Source organism: Clupea harengus, chromosome 14 (genome assembly GCF_900700415.2).
Source record: "Clupea harengus chromosome 14, Ch_v2.0.2, whole genome shotgun sequence".
Classification (NCBI taxonomy): domain Eukaryota; kingdom Metazoa; phylum Chordata; class Actinopteri; order Clupeiformes; family Clupeidae; genus Clupea; species Clupea harengus.
In genome coordinates, this window is record NC_045165.1 from 10,452,743 (window position 1) to 10,476,876 (window position 24,134).

General features: G+C 44.1%; 1 protein-coding gene across 2 annotated transcripts in view; it reads right to left on the bottom strand.

Moving 5' to 3' along the window:
* mipol1 (mirror-image polydactyly 1) overlaps positions 1 to 24,134 on the bottom strand; it is a 58,362-nt gene that overhangs the window by 19,487 nt on the left and 14,741 nt on the right. For both annotated transcript variants that reach the window (XM_031580066.2, XM_031580067.2), the window contains exons 3-11: positions 22,684 to 22,768; positions 21,435 to 21,508; positions 17,999 to 18,230; positions 16,401 to 16,539; positions 14,393 to 14,498; positions 12,088 to 12,217; positions 9,342 to 9,375; positions 8,595 to 8,765; positions 2,128 to 2,235 (exon numbers count right to left, since the gene is read on the bottom strand). In XM_031580066.2, coding sequence (XP_031435926.1) covers positions 2,128 to 2,235; positions 8,595 to 8,765; positions 9,342 to 9,375; positions 12,088 to 12,217; positions 14,393 to 14,498; positions 16,401 to 16,539; positions 17,999 to 18,230; positions 21,435 to 21,508; positions 22,684 to 22,768 — 1,079 coding nt within the window. The remainder of the gene's footprint in view (positions 1 to 2,127; positions 2,236 to 8,594; positions 8,766 to 9,341; positions 9,376 to 12,087; positions 12,218 to 14,392; positions 14,499 to 16,400; positions 16,540 to 17,998; positions 18,231 to 21,434; positions 21,509 to 22,683; positions 22,769 to 24,134) is intronic.

A 24,134-nucleotide genomic window follows, 5' to 3' on the forward strand; every position in this document is an offset into this window, starting at 1 on the left:
TCCAATTCGCTGTGTTATCTTCAAAAATGACTCAGTCTTCTCCTATATATATAACATACACAGGAAGGAAGCTTGCCATGTCATTGTCATACATCAGCATATTTGAGGCAATTAAAGTCTAATGGAACCTTTTTGTTCTTTTTTAAAGAAAAACCTTGACATGTTTCATTGTAACATCTCAATGTAGAGATGTAGGTTTTTTTTCTGGCATATACTTACTTTTAATTTTTTAAAGCCACTAGCTCGCTTCCTCTGAACCCAAATGTCAATCTTTGAGTCAAAGTCCTTTTCATTTTTAAATTGTTTTGAGGATCTGTTCCCGGCACTGTTGACTAATTTTACAACAGCTGTTCCCGGTTCATTTTAAATTAAAAAACCCAGCTCTGTAATCCCAAGAGTCAATCTATAATTAAGGGGATTTATAGAAAAACCAAGTGCTACATTAATAACAAAATTTAATATATTTCTTAATAAGCCATCTTCCCGGCCCATTCAGCAGCAGAGAAAAAGGCAGAAAGGCTTTTGTGCTTAAAATGCTTAAAAATCTTTTTTAAAAAATCGCTGGAATGCACTGGCCGTCCTTTTTGAATAAGGGGCAAATACTAATTTAGCTGTTATGACGTTGTTGTCATAGCACCCAATGGCCATTTGAAAAGGTGCAGTGCTTATCGTAAACCATCGTGAAATGTCTTCTATCCTACCTTTTTACTTCGTAGTGCCAGCGCATATCTACCTTACCCTGCTGCTCAAAGTATGTTGGATTTACATGGCAAAGACTCACATCAAAGACGTACACTATTTTATTGTAGCCACCTGCAAATGATTTTGCACCTTCAAAAAATGTAATCTGCAGATACAACAACTGGCACTGTCAAAACAAATATGGTAATGTGGTAGGATACGTATGAAAAGGCAGCATTCTTACCGTTTAAAAAAGAAGTGTACAAATGTATGTCATTCTTTTGTAACCAGGAAGATGCTGTGTTTCATCACCTCAGGCCCTGTGTGATACTAAACCACTGCAAGCTGCTGACTAGCATCGATACCCTGCTGGCTTCAGCTGCGATGCCAGCCAAGAGTAAGGACACCAGTCAAAACACCAAAACAAACAAAGCAGGCACCCAAACAATCCCCACACACACATCTATGCACAAACACACACACACACACACACACACACACACACACACACACACACACACACACACACACACACACACACACACACACACACACACACACACAGGCCAGGTGCTGCAAACAAAGCCTCACTACTCACTGTTTCTGAAAAATACCTGAGAAGCAGCACCAGCATCCAGATCTACATGTTTGACCTTTGACCTTCACTCTAAGCAGTCGTGCCCTGACCCCCCCCCCCCTTTGCCTTATTCAGTGAGCCATCATCTCGTCTCCGTTCTCCTCTCCTCTCATTGCCTGCTATTGTTGACTGCTGCTCCGTATCAAACCACCAGGTTGACCCCCACTTCTGCATTTTGCACTGAATGAGGCACAGGGGGGGAGGCACGGGGGTGGGGTGGGGGGTTCATCTGATAAGCACAGCAAGCCAGGCGGAGGCCTCGCGTGTTTATCCTGGGCGCGCTACGATGGCAGCATCACCCCTGACAACCCCTGTTGCCGCGAGGTGGTTGCCGCCTTCGACGTAGTTTGACTAAACAACCCCCTACGTACACACGGTCGGCCAACAATCCCATGGTTACCTGTCGACGGGAAACAAAAGGGGCCGCCATGGGCATGTGTGGACTAATAAATGATACATACGCTTCTGGGGCGGGGGTAGGTAGGGGGATAGGGCAGGTTGGGGTGCTTGTCTAAGGAGGTCCCCTCCCGAGCTGGGATGCAGAGGGGGCGAGGGGGCAGTTTTTTAAAGACAACACTGTTGGCAAACAGCCACCACAGCGTGCTGAGAGACAGTGTACACAGCCCAGATATTCCAGGAGAGGCAGAGACAGAGGGTAACCTGGGGCTCCCTGCCCCTCATTTGTAAATGCAGAGGGGTGGTGGAGGAGGAGGAGAAGGGGGGGGGTGGTGGTGGTGGTGGTGGTGGTGGTGGTGGTGGTGGTGTGGGAGGTTAAGGAGGAGATTCTTCTCCACGCGAGGGACATTTACCTTGCGGACGCGATCCTGATTGTTTTCGGCGGGCAGGTGTCGGGCGCTGTTTGCTGACGTCTGGCTCTGCTCTCGCGCGTGGAGAAGATCCTCTTCCAGTCGCTTGCACTGAGGAGAGCCAGAGGAAGGGAGAGATACAGAGAGAGAGAGAGAGAGAGAGAGAGAGAGAGAGAGAGAGAGAAATACATTGGTGAAAATGCAAGACAATCACAGAGAAAACAGTGGCAGAGTGCAACCATCCCCTCCTCATCTCCGTTTGTGTCTCTGTGTCTGTGTCTTTGTTTCAGCTGGAGTGCCTTTGGTACACACTGCATAAGCACAGCAGACATACTGGCGGCTGATAGCACCATCTCAGAGCTGCTTGAAAAAATGCAGGCATCAATGCAGAGATACGGAGCTCTGTCTATAGTCATTATTGGTTTAGTCTGTTCTAATAATACTGTAAGATACACCACCTCAAACACTATATACAATACAAATTACTCAATACACATTACTTCAACACTGTTCTGAAACACAATTATTTGCTCAAGACACCTTCATTTTGTACACAACGCACTAGGATATATTATGTTTGTAGTTTCAGGTTAGCGCCTATATTGGCACATATTTACCTCTCCTTAAAAGCACTTCTGTGTGTGAATCTCTGTGAAGATCACAAAGTGATGAAGAGTCATGATGAAGAGTCTCCACAGGGTCTCTCTGAAGAGCCAACAAACTCTTTTCTTCGACATTTTACCCCTTTCTACATGTGGTTCATTCATACCACCACACTAAAAACCCATAATTTAAATGCACAGGTTGAGTAGGAAGACAAAATGTAAAGCTTGTGAAAAGAGGACAATGCGATGGGCAGCATGTGTATAAATATAAATAATGCTGAATCATTCAGCGGCTGCCCTCTTGCTCCTGCCGCTCTCAGACGTCATGTTTTCTTTCCTTCCCCCCCTCCTCCTTTCATTCTTTCCCCCCCCTTCTATACCTCCACAGAGCAGCAGCTTGCACTGACAGACGGACCGTGACACAGACAGGCAGGCAGGCAGACACTACAAACACACCAGTGGCTACTCGGATGCTGGCTTGGCCGGGCTGGCGGGGGTATTATTCTAAGGGCCAAGGGATGTTTTGGACCGGTCCATATGTGCGGCGGGTCTTCTCCATGTGCACATTCCACGCCAGGAGGACACTCGTTGGGAATGCAAACCGTTCCTCCCCCCTCCGCCCACCCCGGTTCCTCGGCTCGAGCCCCCCCCCCCGCACGTTCCGACGTCCAGCTGCCTTCCCCGACTCTCCGGCTTCGCCCGCACAAACACAACACACACTCACTCGCAGGGGCTCGGCGGGCCCCCGGACCCCCGCTTCCCAACTCCTGTCCCTTTTCCTCTGCAGACTAAAATAATACGGCCGGCCTCCAGACAAAACACACAGCTCCTCTTTAGTGTCAGCCTGAGTTATGGCCCTCGGGCAACAGATGTTTGGGAGAGAATGCGTCCCCATCGCGGAATGGGAGCTGCGCCGCTCTGTGCGCTCAGCACCCACAGCCAAAGCCCCGCTGTGGTGTACTGCAGTCAACCCCCCCCCCCCCACCCACTTCCCCCACCCACACCCACCCCCACCCTTCCAATCCACCCTTTCCAAAACCCCAAAATAGTGTCGGCCGGGAGGTGAAATGGGGTGTGAAGAAACGCAGACACATTAGCCTAGTTCAGCTTTATGATCCTTTCTGTCTTGAGCAAGCCTGTCAATCAAATCAAACAGAAAATCGCAGGGGTTTGGTGTAATTAAGATGCGGAGCAAGAGGCCAAGTACATTTTCACTATGAAAATCCAGAGGGGAGCACACTTCCTGGCAAATGAGGAATGCAAATTAAAGAGGAAGAAGGAGAAATCTCGACTGACAATCAGAGCTGTAATTCAGTCGGAGATGACTGACTTCATTCTCTGCTCCGCTTCAACATTGCCGGCACTCTATCAAGATCTAGGAGGGGAAAGAAATTCAATAATGCGCATCGGATGAGTGCAAGGAATGAGCGTCAAAGCCGGCTTTTCCCTTTTTCTCCCCCATCTTGGAGGCTGAGAGAGCATGAAAGAACGTGAGCGAAGCAAAGAGGGAGAGAGAGAATTAGAGAGAGAGAGAGGGAAAGAGAGGGAGAGAGGAAAAGATTTATGTCTCCCGACACTTATCCAGCTTTTCATATTCCAGCAGCCGGTTGGATGTAGCAGCCCTCTGCCTGCCACAGCAGGCTAATCCCTTCGAGATGAAGAGAGGGAGAGAGGGATAGATGAAGAGAGGGAGAGAGAAGGAGAGATGAAGCGATGGAGAGAGAGAGGGATAGCGAGAGCAGCAGGGGAGGGAGAAATCCTTAAGGATAGAAGTGCGGAGCGAGCCGGGCCTCGGAGGGATTAGGCCTGCCCAACGCAACACTCTTCCGAAATTACCCCCGGAGGTCGGCGCTCATTTGCCCTCCGCCAAAAGCTGGGGCAACATTTGCGTGTAGCCTGTCAGGACTGGGAGTTTGCCAGGGCAGTGGGCTTGGGCCTAGTCGCTTCAAACGGCAGGGTGGTCAAGACTATTTTCCCCATTGTTGGCAAACCTTTTTTTATTTTCTGTTGTCGCCCACAATTTTCTTGCTGATATACTTATTAAAATCACAATGGAAAGTAAATCTTGGGCCACTGGGAGAGAAAGATATGTGGGTGCCGCTAGTTAACAGAAAGTGACAATTTCACAGTAAAATTACATTTTTTTCGGGAAATCCCTCTTTACTCTCTTAGAATAGTACACATCCAAAAGCTTGGCAGAGGCAGTCGTAGTTGTTTATTTATCTTTGATACTGGAGCCGCCTCATGTCTAAATTGAGTCCAGGCATCAGGCTGAAGCTTTCTCAACTGGTGACAAACTGGATCACAAACCTGCAACTACAACCTGAAATTAAACAGCGTCCTGGAGCTCCACCTGCTAAGGGGAGACGAGTGACCCCAGGAGACTGTTTGCACTCAGGGGAAGTCTCAAATCCAAGGCAGGTCCCTAATAAGTCAACCCTCCCCGCGTTGCAGCATCTGAGGGAGATTCATCCATATGTGCATGCTTCTACCCTGCATCAGCCTGTGGTGCATGAGAGAAAGAGAGAGAGAGAGAGAGAGAGAGAGAGAGAGTGAAAGAGAGAGAGAAACAGAGAGAGGGAGAGAGAGAAAAAGAAAGAAAAGAAACAGCTGCCTTTTTTCCTAAGAAGGTGCAGCCGCCGGCACAGTGAGCAGTCCATGTAGGCGCATTTGTTCAGTGCGCGCTCCGTCTGCTGTGTGGCCTTTCTTCTCCGCACGTCTTCTGCCTGCCTTTTCATTCCCGCCGCGCTCCGCCGGAAAAGGACCCGGGCCCATCGCCCGGGGTGGCAGTGGCGGCGGTGGCGGCAACGACGGCTAGAAAGGGATCCCAATCATAAATATTCCCATAAATCCGGCCCCACGTAAAAAAAAAATATATATTCTATCAGACCGGAGGAAAACAGTTTGCGCCTCTAGTTCGCGACCACCTACACAGATGAATTTCCTCCCCGCCATGAATTTGTGGCTCTTTCAGCCTCTAGTCTCATCTCTGATTGACATTCTCACCACATTCCCCTGAAAGCAGCATATGTGATAATTCTCTGATAATGTAATTGGATTACACACTGAAAGTCACAACTGGTCTCCAGAAACTAGAAAAACAGACTGAGCAGACAAAAAAATATTGAAAAGCATATGTTTATCATAGTGAACAATTTATAAATTATGAAATGGTATTTATAAAAAGTATTTGTTTAACTATATTCCTACAATGCGACAATGCAATGCAGAAATCCATACATTGAGGCAAAGTTTTTCCAGATACATACTACATAAAGATAAAATATTACCCCACGACAGAGCTGCATTATTTACACTTACTGCCTTGTGTGCTGACTTCTATTCTGTAGGCAGAAATTGTAAGACCTTTTTGATATGGATATGGTCTATAACACATTCCTGTGAAGAAGTCACAAATAAACTAATAATAATCACAAAAATAGGTCTGCACTGCTGGACCCCTGGGCAATACAAATGAAACATTATGACCCCGTTTATAAAATGTAATTTCTGATTTGGAGCGCCGATACCACGTGGATAAAGCTACCCGTGAATAATGGGAAAGAATGGCGGCTATCAGCCTCTGAGCATTCAAACACACAAACCCCATGATGCAATACATGGTCTATTTATCAACAGAGAAATCCCAGACAAACACATCCACTGGCCTGCTATTGAACTCAATGATGTTGTATAATATCTGGATGTCAATATTTGGTTACCCACCTGTTTGTTTTCATTTCGCTCAAAATATGTGTGTAAGGAAGGTATATCAAATATTTGAGGTTGCGCAGCAGTTTATGCATCGACATGATTTAAGTAGTTTGTCTATTTATTTAATGATCAAATCATGATTTCAGAATAAACACAGATGTATGTAATTTTGCGGACAGTTAACCAAAGACGTCTTGTATGAAAAGCGTACACACAGAAAGGGAGAGAGGCAGAGAAACATTGACAGAGAAAGAGAGATATGGCCAGTATGAGACAGATAGAGAGAGAGAGGGAGGGAGGGAGAGGCAGAGAGAAACAGAGAGAGAGATGTAGTACAAGTCAATATTTAAAGAGATGTCTTTGATTTTTTTTTCCACCTGTGGTGGAATCGGGTTCTTGACTTGGTACACAACAATGGTGCGTTAAGTGTTGGCTGCCTGTGAGTGTTAGGATTGACCCTTTCCTGGCGAGGTGCGACGTTAAGAGCGCTGCTAACAGCTCCCTCCGCAGAGAAGGGCGCAGTGGGAGAGTGCCGCAGGCTTGTCTGCGACGCCAACACTCGGGCTTGTCTGCGACGCCAACACTCGGGCTTGTCTGCGACGCCAACACTCGGGCTTGTCTGCGACGCCAACACTCGGGCTTGTCTGCGACGCCAACACTCGGGTTTGTCTGCGACGCCAACACTCGGGTTTGTCTGCGACGCCAACACTCGGGCTTGTCTGCGACGCCAACACTCAGGCTTAACCTGGATCCTCGTGCCCTCAGCAGGTGGCAGAGGTGGAAAAGTTTAGGCTCTCAAAGCCAAAAAATGTTTGAATGTTTTACACTGCTACCACTGGATTCAACTGATTTTCTTTTTTGGTATGCTGGTCCAAGAGATGTGCCAATTGTATCTCTTTCAGACAAGAAAATATTCCACTCATTTTCTGAGATAGGGTTAGGTGTGAATACCAGCTGGTGTTAAAAGTTCTGCAATTTGATAGGACTAGACCTAGTGACATTCCCAGCACTACTTTTGGGAGACTCTGGTGTGGACAAAATATTCATAGCGTGAAGATGAATTGAATATCCATAACCTAATACACAGCCCATCATTTAGCCAGAAAAAACCCAGTTTAATCCTATAGTGTAGTGAACGTACAACATATCATGAAAAAATAATATAACATATTTAACATATTCATGACCTGTCAGCCTTAAACCACATTATCATCCAACCCTTAATGGATGCTTCCTGACATGTGATCACACTGTGAGTGTGTTTAGGGACAGGGCTACAAAAGTGAATTAAATTCAATTAAATTCAATTAAATGTATATAGCGCCATAACAATACAATTGTCTCAAGGCGCTTTAATCAAACAATCAGCTTTACAGCACTGCAACCTGCAACTTTAACCCTGACAGTGTTGCAGTTTCATTAAATCATTAATTACCACTTAAGATAACAGCTACCCACAGAACCTCCACAATACTGTGCCCATCCTGAAACACGAATCCCAATCCCTGATCATGTGGTGGAACCTAGACTTGATAAGAGTTACTCCTCTGTCTTTCAGCAGACAAGTGTGAGATGTTCGGAGAAGAGGAACACTGTGTTGGTGGACCAGTGCGTTTGCCCAAGACGTAAATCTCCCTGTGTAGGCCATAAAAGCGTGTGTGTTTTGGACATCGTGAAGGGGGTTGAGACCTACCCTGAATTGTAACAAAAATGTGGGTAGTTGTATCTATATTGTGCTACAGAAGCTTTCTTGGACCATGGTGTTTTGGTTTACATAGTTTTGCCTCCTGCTAAATTATAAAATAAATTCCATACCAATGAAGTCCAGATCCTCTCTTTAGTGTTAGCCATGTTGATCTAATAATAGAAATAACTTGAATGTGTGCTTTTTTTTGTGTTTGTTGATACGACAAGATATACAAATGTTCAAAGACACTTCAATGTACTGTGCTGTGATGTGCTGCATAGGACCAACCCCTTTAAAGAAGATTTACAGGGAAGAAAGAGTTTCTGTGTGTTGTGCAGTAATTTACATCAATACATAGGATACAACTGGACATTAGCACTGTACTTTGTCATAGAAAGATAAGTATTCTAAAAGTTAGTACTGTGTATGCATTTATCTTGTTGTGTTGTTTCCGCTAGCCTTACCCTGACAAAAGCACTGTCTCGCTCCTCCATCACCGTTCTCATCTCCTCCGCGGTGATCTTTGCCCTCCGCTCCTTGACCTTCTGCAACCGCTCCAAGATGGCCACTCCACTGCGCTCGATGCCCAGGGCAGAGTCTGCGTTGTTCACCCGATTCAGCAGCTCCTCCAAGTCCTGGGACCCCAGTTGCATAAAAACAGCAATGAACTTAAGGCCGTGACTAAGAGTCAGTCAAACTTAATACATCTTCAGACAACTAAGTTCTAGAGCTAGACTAAAATAGTTTTATGAAATTGGCCCCAGTTTGCATGTGAAGATGAAGCCTTCATAAAGCTGAACAGAATTTATAAATCAAGAAAGTCCACTGGCCAGTCCTTTGAATGCAGCAGTGGTCTTAATCCGCCTCTGTGAAATTAGCCATTTCACAGTCGGCCCTTAATAATGTGAAGTCAAGGAGGGGTATTGGGAATGTGGGTTAGGGTTAGTATTAGGGTCACTCACCACCACACTATTCAAATAATGAATTTAGATTTCACTGTAGTTCCACAGAAATAATTTTTTTCTGTGCTGCTGTTTGCAAACTATATGAAAAGGGATTACGTATCTCAGTTAAAGTGGTAATCTTTTCTTTCCTTTTGTCTATTGTTCTGGAGACCAGTCATTTTTTTTCTCCCATTGAAGACTTATGAGATGGTACATAAAATAAACCCAAGAGCACATCAATTCTCTAAAGATCAGAGTAGAGCTTACCATATCGCTTTCTTGTGGGTTAATACTCTCCAGCCTACATAATAGACAGAGTGATGGGGGAGGGAGGGAGAGAAAGAGAGGGTGAGTGAGAGTAAAAAAAGAAAAGAAGAGAGACAACACTGCGATTGGTTACCTTTCCTGTACTAGTGGAAAATGAGCTCCACTTCCTAAATCTTCCTCACCAGCCCAGTTTAAATTGCATTCTGTCAGTTTTACACTGCAGGATCACGAGACGCTCCCGCCATATTAAAAGTGCCACCAGGCCCCAGGCATTCACAATAATCGCCCCCCCCCCCCCCCCCCCCCCCCCTGCATTCGGTATTGAAGGGGCCAACAGTTAAGTTATTAAAGTTTACTAGTATATATGACTGCTGGGATCAGTTGTTCATATGTTCCGATATGAGGGTAAAGGAGTGTGCAGCTCAATCATCTGTGTGGCCGGCCTTCACAGAGGGAGTCACTGTTACTGTAATTACAGGAGGCCCCTCCAGAGATTGCCCGAGAAACCGCAGGATTTTAGAGTTTGTCGTTCGTGTCAGCGGTGCTGCCGCCGTATGTCCAAGAACCTGTGCAGTTTCACATGTGAGACACACACACACACACACACACACACACACACACACACACCGGTAGAAAGGGGGAAAAATTCCTTTTACAGGGCTTTTCTTCTTTTCTTTACTGCATATACATCTATGGTTGCGGTCATCTGTGATTCTGGTGTTGGCATGAGGGGAAGAGTTAAATCAAATGAAATTTGGGCTATAACAATGGGGAAAAAACATCTCTGTTATGGAGCTAAGTGTGTCCCCAACATCGAAGTGCACACACACACACACACACACACACACACACACACACACACGCACACGCACACGCACAGGCCCTCGAGTTATGATGAGCAGTCTTGCCCTCCTTTCTCGAGTGTGTGTGTGTGTGTGAGTAACCATCGGCGCGTCACCTTGTGTCGCTCTCCTCTTTAAATTGCAAATCTGATTTCTGCAGCCCCACTCAGGAAGAAAAAAAAAACAACAACTCCTGATCTCATTTACAAAGGCATTACCCAGGATCACCTCCCATTATAAAAGCACATACTACACCACAAAGGGGTGAGGAGAGGCCCTCAGGAGAGGAACGGAACCGGGAGGAGGAATAATGGTTTTAGAACACACTCCTCCATGTTCAAGGAAAGATAATGGGGTTCCGGAAGGCCGTCAATTACCCTTTTTTTAGGGGGAGCAGCTGAAATGTCCTTACGCTCAGCTCGAGACTGACAGGGATATCTTTCCCGTAATGAGATGTGCATGTGCAGGGAGATATTTGGCATTAGGCTGACCTGGTAGGAATTGGCTTCATGTCTTGACATAATTCCACCTCATTTAAAAGAAATCTGAATATTAATTGATAAATAATACATGGGATCGGTTGTATTAACAGCGAGAGTTCCAGACAGAAAAAGACCTCATTACATTACAGAGACAATACATAAAAATATATATAAAAAAGAGATTTTCGCCGTTATTCTGTTATAACGTCATATGTATTTGTTGTTTACACACATTACACACAGGGAATTACACACAGGGCTTACGGAAATATAGATCTCCCTCCAATATAAAGTTAAATTCCCCATGTGGAAATATAATTAGTCCCTTATGTGGCTGGCCAATATTGCCTGGCCCCCTCTATGAGTGGACAATACATCGCAAGAGACGAGCTACTTAAGGAGAGCGTACCTCACCACACACACACACAAACACACATTAATTAGTCTGCCTCAGACAGGCCGGTAAATATCTATTGCACTGAAGGACCGGATTGATTTCCTATACAGTGCAACTCTTGACTGACAAGCTTGCACCGCAGGAGAGGGTACTCTTATGAAATGTCACATCCCTCCGATATATTTCCAAACCAGTCGATACTGGACCTCTCCCCTGCCAAGTCTTTTTCTGCTTCCCAGCAGCTTATTCACCTTGTCTGCCAGTGGGAAGAACAAATCGGAGAGAGGGGGGAGAGTGAGAGAGAGAGATGGAGAGAGAGAGAGAGAGAGAGAGAGAGCGAGAGAGAGCGAGAGAGAGAGAGAGAGAGAGAGAGAGAGAGCGAGGCACCGGTCTCGGAGATAAAACAGTGGTCAGCAAAAGCTCACTGTCGTGAGGGGACGAGCTAAACCTGGAATGCTAGATTAGCATGTTTCAAACGCTGATGAGGCAAGTAGCCTAGAGAGGTTTCATGAATAATGTGAGGTTCATGTGCAATGTGAGAGGAGGGTGATGGGGCACAACACACTTCACCACTTTACTCTCTCTAAAGACCTTTCCCAACCATTCCAACCCATCACATGACGCTAATATAACTTCATGTGTATTGACAGTGGCCAGCAGCTTTTCATGGTAATAAATAAATAAATAATAAATAAATAAAGAAGTATGCTGTTTTTTTGTGAACTGAGTAAAGGGGGTCAGTGCACTAGAGTGGGACTATACTGGATGAGTGAACATTGGTTGCATGTAATTAAACATTCATTGGGTTTTCTTGGATTAAACATGCCTACGAGTGGAGTGTGCCTGCAGAATCAAATTGTCACACTGAATCTTTACAGGGTAGTTTGCTAAAATCAGTCAAGAACAGCCCATAATAACTGTGACATTTAACTGGATTAACCATGGCGACTGCCTGCGGTGGACGTGCGAGTGCCGAGGAGTGCATGGGTAATCTGAGTGAAAGTGAGCGTGGCGAGGTCACTCACTCAATAGCGGCCTGCTGGAGCTTCTTGGCGCGGAGAAGGGCCTCGTCTCGCTCCTCGTTGGCCAGCCTGAGCCGCGCCATCACGGCCTGGTCCCGCTCCCTCTGGGCCTTATAGATCTCCTCCACCAGAGCTGAGAGAGAGAGAGAGAGAGAGAGAGAGAGAGAGATGGAGAGAGAGAGAGAGAGAGAGAGATTGTAGGAGAAATGAGATCAAATGAAGGAGAGCGAACAAAGTCAAGAGAGAACGAAAGAAACGAACGAACGGAAACAAAAAACAGAAGAGCAACAAAAAGAGAGAGAATTGTGGAACGAGGAAAAGAGAAAACCCCAAGAGAGACCGCGGAGGATGTGTGAAAAAAGAGAGATTGACATTCAGAAAGAGAGGAGAAGAGGGGATAGAAGAGAGATAGTGGGAAAATGGTTATTACTCTCAAAGTGAGGTGGCAATGGCAACTCAGCAACACAATAATGGGGCTAAGCTTCTCTGGTGGAAGGTTATTGCAGCAGAAACACGGTGGCATAGGTATTAACTATGGGAGAGAGAGAGGGAGGAGGAGGAGGAGAAGGTGGAAGAGAGAGGCAGATGGACTCATTTTGAGGTGCTGGTCCCCTCTGAGGGTGGACGTGATGTGCCCAGAGCAATAAACCACGGGAGCACCTCAGCACAGACACGTCTCTCCAAGGTGCCAGGAATGGGGATATTATGGGCAAGGTCTTTGCTCCAAAAAGAAGAAAACAAAGGAGGACAAAAAAATAAAAAAAAAAATGAAAAAAAAAGAAAACAAAAGGAAAAAAAGTGGAGGAAATGAAATTGCACAGGGGTTGGAGTTTGAAATGTACAACTTGGAGTGAAAGAAGAATCCAATTGAGTTTGGAAGGGATAGTTCATCCAAAATAAAAGTTCTACCATCATCTACTAAACTTCATGTAGTGGATAGTGAATTTTTGCTATTGCATCTTTAAGTTTCACTACTACAACGGCTTACGCATTTCACTCGTGAGGTAAAATTCAGTAGAAGGCCATACAGATGGTTGACATGCTATTGCTAACTAACTAACTAACTCACTCACTCACTCACTCACTCACTCACTCACTCACTCACTCACTCACTCACTCCACAGGGGTGTTTCAGAAGACTTTCACAATACAAAAAGTATCTCCCGTCTCTAAAAACAGCCATAAGGTCAGACCCATCCTCTCCCATCCTCTGCAGTTCTAGTCACGATTTACATTCCATGTTCGTTGCCGTCCACCTGACCCACTAGCCTGAACCTGGGGGCCACGGCACGGAGAGACGGCTGGCTAAAACCCACAAGATTTCGGAGATTACTAAACTGTCTGTGGCTCCGGCGCTAATCTCAGCGAACGGGGGACGCGTGGATCCATCAGCACCTAATTCCCCTCCTCTGGCGGCGAGGTGGCGGAATGATAAACAGGGGAACGCGGAGCTAAGCCATGACAAAGTTCAGTAAGAAAATCAATATTGCATTTTAGCTGGAATTTGCTCACGAAACGTCTCCCCTTCTCCTCTCCTCTCTTCCTGCCACCATGCTAATCATATTAAAATGAGAATGGCTAATCAAATACATGTATCCCCCTTTTTTATTGTTTAACGAACAATTGGCGGACTAATTGTGCCTCATATATGTCTTGTGGTTTTCTTTTTAATTACTGGGTTGGGAGCATGGGTTTTAAAAAAAAAAGTAAAGAAAAAAGAAAAGAAAAAACGACGAAGGCATAAAAAGGAGAAGCAATTACCAAAAAAAAAAAACTCTACAAAATTTTAATATTTGTACGGTGCAAGTTGGGTGCTGTTAAATTACATTCACAAATATCATTACCTGCCATGTAAGCCAGTTCATTTTGACCCTAAAGTTGTAGGCAAGACAAATTGATAATTGTTTACAATATTGCCCAGATAGCTGAAAATATATTTTAAAAACCCATTTGGATACAGTCAACTAATTTCTACAGTCCCCGGTATTACCTTGAGTGCAAAATGGGAGCAATCAGCTATTTAATAATATCAGTGACCCATTCTTTTTTTCTTGCTCTCTCTCTCTCTCACCAGACAAATTGACCAAGGGAAATGTAAATTGGTTTGTGGACATGGGCTTTGGGATCCAGACCTCTCATCTCTGAAACTTAGTCTGTCATACTTTCTTTTGAATGTCATGTGACCTTCAGGGCTCACACACAGTGGTGCAGCCAGATGATCAGGATCTCCAGTGTGAATGATGGGGTCAAAGGTTCAAAGCACTTCCATCGAGTAAGAGTACCCCTCCCTCTATTCCACTGCTCGTACCTCCAGCTCGCTCGCACGCCAGGGCCTCCATCTGGCTCTCCTCCAGCTGTGCATCCAGCAGCTTGGTCTCCAGCTCCTTCTCTCTCATCGCTAGTTTGTCCTGAAGCTGTAGAGTCCAAGCAGAGAGAGAGAGAGAGAGAGAGAGATGAGTATGAGAGAAAGAAAGAGAATGAAAATAGATGACAGGGAGAGAGAACGACACAGAAGGAGAGAGCTAAGCTTGCAGCAAAATCTCCACCACTTAAATCATCCCCACGCCTGTCGGTGCTAAATGACCAGATAAATAAATAAATATGAACAAGAAAAAGAGCAAGAGCTTGAATCACAGACACAAACAGTGATCGGGCCAGGCTTTGCATTCTCCGTCAGTGCTGCGAACTGAATCACAGACTCAAACTTCTGACTGAGACACAGTCCTATCCATTACGTTATTTTCAGGATTACCGCTAAGAAAAAAATATAACAATAATACCAAAAATACAATAAAAAAAAAAAACAACCATGGGGTCCTCCATAAATCTAGCCCGGAGTGATATTTTACTGGCGTTAATGATAGATTTAACCTCCTGTCTAGAATATTTTGCTCGGCGCTTGTGTCTTTTTCTCCCCCTTAACACTTTGAAAACATGCTTCAGTGTGAGTCCTCTCAAGGCTCTGCCAGGACAAACATGCTCTTGGGACGTGTTCCTGCCTTTCTGTCAGGAGTCACAGCCACTTGCGAAGCCCAGGGCATCAATTACGCTGGTTTTCAGTGTGCGGCCCCTGCCGACTCCGGGCGGGAAAGAGACGCCTCACGGGTAGCAGCAGTGCGACAGGGAGATGTCCAGACCAAACAGCGGAACATCCATATTATTCATTCAGGCGACCATTTTCTTTTCAAACATACAGTGTTCAATGTAAATGTTTTTCGGGTGTGCCTGGAGGTCTCTTTTGATGGTTTGTGGGTAGCATTTAGGGGAAGAGGAAAGTGGTGAAGATGTTTAAGGTTGACGAAATGGAGCGTGTTTGAAAATGAGGAAATATTTCACCCTAGGATGAAGACTGAGAGGACTTTCTTTTTTAATACAGTGTCAGGATGAACTGCGTTCTATAAGTGAATTGTAGGTTACGAAATACGAATCCATCTTTAATGGAGAAAAACAAAACAAAAAAACATCTTAAGACCACAATGAGGAAAATGTATTATCGAAACAGGAACTTCCTGTTGACCCTGTTGCCATGGCTACCCTCTTCTATTGAGGTCCTCACACCAGTTTCCTCCACAGGTTACCAGATGAACCCCATTGCAAGTTAAATACACACTCTGACCTGAGACCAGACTTTATGACAGAACATGTTTAATCCTACCAAAGGTCTTTGGAAGAATATCATGGAGGCAGAACAGCAACTATGCTTGCCATGTGGCTTTTTCCTCTGAAGAAACCAGATAAGCAGATTTCTTTCATTGCAATTCGCTAAAACAATCTGGTCACTCACTGTCATGCAAACTGTGGGTCTTAGACGTTACTGAGTCTTCAGTAAAGTGCATAACTCCAGAAACAAATTCATATAAATATTAAGGGGGGGGGGAAAGGCCCGAAGAATACAAGGCCAAAGTTCTAAACGTCTGGTTAGCTAAAGCTGATATGGAATATCAGTTTTGTTTGGAGTAGGTTTTTTTCTTTGAGAGGGTATGTGTACACTCTTGAAATCACAATTCCAGTCTTAACCGTCTTTGTACCATTCAATAACAAAAAAAGTCTTCACAAATCCAGTAATCTGGAACTAAAAGTATAGCTACACTGACATTCTCCTACAAACAGTGAAAACACACACACACACACACACACACACACACACACACACACACACACACACACACACACACACACACACACACACACACACACACACACACACACACACACACCTACGTATTTGGTTAAAGCTGCAGACAGCACATACGTTTTGGGATTAAAGCGGTGATCCACCTGAACAGGGACATACTACTCCCTCATACATTATTTACCTTCTTATTGAGGTCTCGCAGAGAATCCAGCTCTTTGAGCAAGAAGGCGATGTTCTTCTCTTTGTCCACGGCCGGGACGTGCCGCGCGGAGTCACCTGAGCTGACAACTTTCAAGCTCACCGGGTCCTCCGAGGAGCCCCTGAAGTTAAAAAAGACAAAAACTTCATTACACTAGCTGCCATATTAAAGCCCAGACCGAGGCAATACAAATGAATCCTGCTCACGCCTCGGCATGCGTTTATCTAATACACAAGGGATGCAATTTCACTCTTTCCCTGCATATTACAGTGCCTTATTTACTTTGTAATATCAGGCAAATCATACAGTTGACCTTTAAGGTAATATTGAGGTATTACCGAAGTGTATTGCAGGGTAAATTACTTCCCTCTTGTAGCCAGGAATTTGATTCATTTCTTATTAAAAGATATGTAGAGAATGCAAAGGCTCATATATTTATCAGAGGACTCGTGGGGGCTTTGCAGGGTTATCTCATTTCAACTTACTTACAATGGACAGGGGCCACTGGGAGGCTCTATTGGTGTTAAAATAGACATGTGACATTTGTGACACAGTTTCCCAGCACGGCTGCAAGGGCCAGGTTGGACTAGATTAAGCTGTTTGATTCTGTCTTTGCAACAGCACTCTTGTAAAATATGGGATAGTTGGATAAATAAACAGGGGATGCTTGTTTCACATTATTTACTTGGAATAAAACAATACTGAGTCAATTGTATACATTCTATAAATAAATATAGGACTCAGCACATACGTATTAATTCATTTTTATTTAATTATTTCAGAATAATGTAGGGGTTTCTCTCACATGGGGGCTATAACTCCGTTTGGTATGCACTGATATTAATAACGCATAGATTTATTGGTGAACAAATAATAAAATGCATTGTCAAATGGGGCTTGCTGGTGTGTTTTTATAACTTCATATTACTTTCCACAGGATAACTCACTGAAAATAAAATGGTAAAAAGTACATTATATTGAAGTTCTGCAAGAAAAAGTTATTTTTCGGCAGTTAACCATAAGTCTTTGTGGCAATGTCACTATATGGGTATCTTACTATAATTATAAATCACTTAGTATAGGCCACATAACCTGATTCCAACTGAGCTTTTAGTTCTCACAATAGCATGGCTCTGTCTCCTGGTCTGTACCAACAGTGCACTGCTGAGGTCCTAGCTTAAGAAATGAATAGCATTTGCTCTTTGTTGACACTGTTACTTTGTCACATGGCAACAAAAACATTGTGAAACCACTACTTTCTCAGAAAACAAATATTTTTCCTCTACTTCTGGCTTTACTTGAGAGAATGTTGTACAAAAACAATAAAACACATTAGTGTATGATGATTTACTGTTTAAAGAAATCACTACAAGATTCTACTAACTCACTAAAGATCACTACTTAGATCATTATCAAATCAGCTGTTGTACAATGATAAATGCAAGTAGCCAAGAACAGTCAGGTCAGGACACTGATGCTGGTCTTCATACAAAACTATCCCTTCTTTCTCTGATTAAAGCATCTTTGATATTTAGTTTAAATTTGCACTATCCAAAAGAGGGATCTGTGTCCAGGCTAACCTGCAGGGAGGCGGTGCACTGGGCACCTCCAGGTTACAGAGAGCGTGTCTGGTGAGAGGGCTCCCACTGTGGCCCTCTGGGCTGGGTGGACCAGGGACCTGTGGGGTCCGAACCCTGGGAGTAGAGGGCCTGTCCTGGTCCATGGGTCTGCCCGAGTCTGGGGACCTGTCCCTGGGGAGGGGAGGGGATGCTCTGCCCGAGGGCTTTGGAGGTTTGGGTGGTGGAGGAGGTACTGTAGAGAGAATACAATGATGTCACAAACGTAGTGAGAAAGAATGCTTGAAGCAAGGGATCGTGTATAGTCCATCTGTCAAGCGCTCCATCAGAAAAATAAATCCAGACAGGAGGAACAGGACTGGTATTGTCCTGAAGGGATTTATTTTTCAAGAATAATAAATACATTTTCCCATTTTTACACAGTTACTTGCCAAAATGATGAAAGACATTTCTCCAAAATATCCATTTTTTTAATGATTTTGTTGCCATTGTGTGGCTTCCACTGAGAGAGAAAAAAACTTCTTCACACAAATACAACTTTAAAGTTTAAGGACTTCCAATTACAATGACTTTTACGGACAGTGAACAGACTACTTGAAGAATGATATGAAAGATGTAAATCAGAAGCACAAAACTTGTTGTCAATGGCAGCATTCATTATTCATTTTCAGCATTTCAGCATTCAGTCATTATCAAGAAATAACAGACCTCTGAATGTTGGGATGGCCCATTCAATTCAATGGCACTTTCTGCAGCATTCTGAGGAGCCGTATAATAATTTATGCTTAAAAGCTGACCTACCATGTTTTAAACACACGTATCTAAGGTATAAACATCTGTTTTTCATATATTTATTTAACCCAATAATCTCTTCCCAAGGTTCCCCAAGTTCAACAGTGAATGATGCAACTTCTTCAGGCACATTTGAAAGGGCAGAATGTGTGAAGGGCACAGAAGGCACATCAGCACATGTCTTCTGTCAATGTTTCTGCAGTGTGGCAGGCCAGTATCGGTGCTTAGTGCTCAAACACACACACACACACACACACACACACACACACACACACACACACACACACACACACACACACACACACACACACACACACACACACACACACACACACACACACACACACACACACACACACACACACACACACACACACACACACACAGACACACCTGCTCTTAATGAAAGGCCAAACAATTCCAACATAAATATGGTTTCCCTGCCAGCCTGTTTTGGCACCAAGTCCACCCGGTGACTTTCCCAATATTCTCAAATGCTGATCACCTACAACACTGAAAAATGTCCCGTAAAGTGCCAAAAGCCCTGTGAAACAATATCACTATATGGGGTTCAGAGGAGAGAGAAAAAAAGAATAAAGGAAATGTGTGAGCCACACGTGGTGGGGAAAATTTTGGGATAGCTGGTGTGCGCATTCCCCTTGAACTCCGTCAGCCGTGCTTTTTGAAATTTTCCAAAGGGGATGGGGGGGGGGGGGGGGGGGGTGTCTGTCTGAGGACTGAGTGTGAGGTGCCCACGGTGGTGACCGGACGGCCAGATTCAAGCACCGCTTGAAAAAGAAACAATACAGTCTTTCCCCTCAATGATAACACACAAAAAATGCATTATGGAGAAGAGAGAGAAAAAAAAAAAGAACGAATGAACAAGAGCTTGTCTAAATCACTCTGGCATCAATGCAATTCAAGTGGAGTTCAAATTCAAACATGGAACAGTTCGGAATAAAGTATTGCTGCTTCAAAAGAAAAAAATGAGGAAAAAAAGGGCAGAAAAGAGTGATAAAGGAGGGAGAGATATTTGCGTTAATAAGTGCAATGTGGCAGCGGGGCCCACAGCAGCACGGCCACCTCCATGTCCAAAAGCACAGGCTTAGCTCTGACAATAACGTCGCCAGAAAGGTCAGGGTTTGAAGTCGAGATCGGGGAGGTCTGCCTCCTAGCTTTGTTGCTAAGGCCTTGCTCTCGGGATTGTTGGCAGAGACAGTTATTAGTATTCCCCCGGAAGAGCCACCAGTGCAAACACCAAATTCAAACCATGAATAATAACGTGAAACGCGCTTATATAACCCTCCCCCCACACCACCACCCCCACCCTCCTTTGTCACACTGCAAATATGCGACTTTTCAGATACATTGTCCCCCTTTAACCTGGGTTCTCTGCTTTCATTTTTCCCTTGAGCTCCGCTCTCACAAAGGTAACTAGCGACCCCCCTCCCCTCCATCCCTCTTCTTGTCGTCCTCCTCCTACTCCTCGTCCAACGTGCGAGTGTGTGTTTAAACTAGTGTTTTCCACACAAATGCAATGAGCCAGCATTTAAGCTTTTGGCGTGGAGAGGCCGATCTTTCCTATGGAAAAAAAAAAAAAAGCAAACGGGGACCATCTCTTTTCCTCGGGAAGAAAACAAAAATAAATAGATAGAAAGCAGGGGGATGTCTGATGTGTTCAAAAACAGAGCAAGAAGTGAAGGTGTATCTGCATGGAGCAACTACATTGTGAGACAAAAAACCTATTAACAGTTTGTACTCCTCCCTCAACTAAACACCTTTGCCTTCTTCTTCTTCTGGTCTCCAAACGTGACAGTGAAAAAAAAAAACCCTCCATAAAACACACTTCAGTGTCATTAGGTGTCATTAAAATCTGTTTGGCTAGTGGCAGCTTGGAGTGCTTCTGGAACATTGCTCCCGCCCCTCTGCCCCCCCAAATGTATATTTGAGTGGAAGAGATGAACGTATTTACATATCAGGAGCGTTTGGAGAAGGGCAGGTAAATACTGTGTTTAGCTCTCATTGTTATTCCTACCAGTTTATCATAAACAGTGACGGCGGAGGCTTTTCCATCAGGAGGACCATGGTAAGGTTATTAGGCACGGGGAGAGCCATAGAGGCTGCCGGTGATTTACACGTGTAAATAATTGTTTATGTATCGTACTGGAGCATCATTTAGACAACATAACGGGGGGTAAACAGGAAGCCACATTTACAAAAATCTTCACCCATTTACACAGTGCCAAAAAGCGATGGAGGAAAACATACAGACATGTGTACCCACACACCCCCCCCCCCAACACACACACACACACACACACACACACAAACAAAAACAGAATGGATGGTTCCAAGTAGAGACTATAGAAAAAGGCTGAAACAAACAAGCTGTGTGATGATTGGAATACAAGGTGCTAACAACAGTACCCAGTAAAAAAAAAAAAAAAAATGGATTCATAAAAAAATCAAACAAAAACAAACTGAGTGCATCTTCATTGTACCACAGAAAAAAAAGTTTATTAGACTGAATTAGCTAAATCTGCAAGCAAATATGAAATGGAATTGCCTACCAGCTGACAAAAAGATTAAAACCACCACAAAAAATTCTTCCAGAGTTTGAGAAAGACACAACTTGGAAGTGTCTTACCCTGTGGTAGATCTTTATCAAACACCGCCGATGTACTTTGAGATGGTTCCGATACCGAGGGGGACTTAGGGAGGCTGAAACCAGACAACACATGGTGCAAAGTTAGAGGAAAAATATTACACGGATAACCCCTGTTGATGCTCTGATCACATTAAACTGGATGTTTTTACGGGCTATATAGTTTAGGCTACGATCTTAAAAATGTTCTGTAGTAAACACATGCTCCGAAACTCCTTAAATTAGGTGACATAACATAACAGCTTTAAACACAGACACAGCAGAGTGGTGTGTGGTGTATGGGATTGTTAATGTTTTCATCACAGAAGAAAATGCAGATGTGTTCCATGATGAAATGTCATCAGATTACAATTATACACCATTGATATCAAGCGTGTATAGGAAGTAGTATAAGTAGTATAATGGCAGCAAATGATGTGGTGCATGCAGTCCATACATTGTAATAGTTCTGGTGCATACACAATGCTTTGAAGGGGTCCAGTGATAAGAGCAACATCTATGTTCTGCAGGGTTTAAAGGACCCAATAAGAAATGGTCAAAGCTAAGATCAGAGGGACAGATGTAGTAGGCCTCTGTTTGGCCTGCCTCTTAAATGACCTTTATCTGTCAGCAAGCAGTTTCCTCCAGGCAGGATTCACAGGCACAAGAGAAAATCCTGTGGCCGCAGGGAGCTGTCTGCCCGCTATCACAATCATAAGCAGCCTCATGTACTGTATGTATGAATTGGACCGCAATTTACCAACATTTAACTCAATCCTAGAGTGCTTACATGTCAATGGTATGGGTTTTGTGTGCTGTATCAGTATGCTAAAAATGACTGGCAATATGATGAGTGGGTACATGATATATGAATGAAAGTTGTCAAGGTTTGAGTGCAACGAGTGAAGGGTTTAGAGTGTGAAGGGTTTAGAGTGTGCAACGTTCACTATGTGCAAGACATAACTTGAACTCGTACGTAATTTAGACCTGTATTCCACTCGAGATGAACAAATTGAAATCACCAGCTGGTTTTTAAACATTGTAACAACGCTTTCGCATTCAGACAAACACTCCCAACAAAGAGATCATTACTACTGTGCAATCACCAGCCTTGTGACACACACTAACAAACACTCCCATATTAAACTAAAGGAAAATCATTCTTAATTGTTACATGTGGGTATAAGCCTTCAACAAACAGTGGGAGAGAGAGAAAGAAAAAAAAGAAATAGTCGAACAGAAGCATCTTTACCCAAGTTGTGCTGTGGTCTCTACACTGTGGGTCCTTATTGGGGAGGGTAGCCTTTGTTTCAGTTCCTCATTGACTTTGGGATTAGCTGAAAATAAATGGGTAGGGGGTAGGTGTGATTAATTTCACAGAAAAGGGAGAAAAAATGCTTTTCATCACTGGCAGTCACTCTCTACACAGACTCAGAAAGGTTAGTATTAATTATATCCTGTCAATATGATCTTGGGGTTAGTTGGGTAGATGAATGATCTTTAATAACCTCTAGAGAGTGGCGTGAAGGGGGGAAAGAGAGAGAGAGAGAGAGAGAGAGAAAGAGAGAGAGAGAGAGAGAGAGAAAGAAAAAAATCTGGGCAGCTTTAATTTGCAGGTTGAGAATCGTGCTTTAAGTATAATCTTATCCCTCCCTTTTCCGTCCGCGCGGCATTCACTTGAACACACCAAGCCGCGGTTTATGAGGAGGGGACTAATGAACGACGGCAATTAACAAACTATAATCCTGCCGTGCAATCATTCTAATGCTTTTAGCTATCAGGAAAGTAAACAGCCGTTTAATGCCGTACAAGCCCGTATCTGATCCCGCGGCAGGAACGGCCAATTAAAGTTTAGTTCCTCAGGTGTAATTTAATGATGGCGGGGGGGGGGGGGGGAGGGAAACGCAGGTCCGTAAATGCAAGTTAATTCATAAGCAAGCAACAAATAGATGGGTGGCAATTAGGAGGAAAACACTGACATTCAGAGGATGAAGGGTTGGGGAGAAGCCTGTTGCTCTAGGTTCGTGTTGAAGGCACGTGCAGTGAAGGGCTACCCCCTAGTGGTGAGGCCGTCGAGACAGAGGACGTCCTGCTTAAAAGAGCGAGGACTCTTTTCTCCTCTGTGCTCTCTCTTTTCTTTTCCCCTCTCCTTTGCTCACTCGATCAGGGAGCCATCTGGCATGCATAGGCTGGATTACCCGGGGTAGATCCACTCAAGACACTCCTGGGTCTTTGCTATGGAAACTGTGCATTCAGCCATCTACTTACATTATGCTATCAAGACACACTTTGTAAAAATGTGGTGCGAAAGGGAAAAACAGATCTTTATTCTCATTCTCAAGTTTTCATTCACTTGGTCATGGATGAAGCACTCTCTCCCTTCCCTCCCTTATGCATTCAAGTGTACTCATCCTCAGTGCCCCGTATTACTTAGAAGAAAAAAAAAACTTTAAAACATTGCAAATGCGAGGGTAGACAAACAAAAAAATATTATTGTTTATAACTGCATGTGTGTGTGTGTGTGTGTGTGAATGTTAGAGAGGAAGACAAAAAGATACACAGCAAATCTATGTGTAAGACTAACAGCGAGATGAACAGATAGAAAGAAAGAAAGAAAGAAAGAAAGAAAGAAAGAAAGAAGGAAACACACACACAGACAGAAGTGTCAGTTAGTGTCTGTGACAGCGATGGACAGCAAGCCAA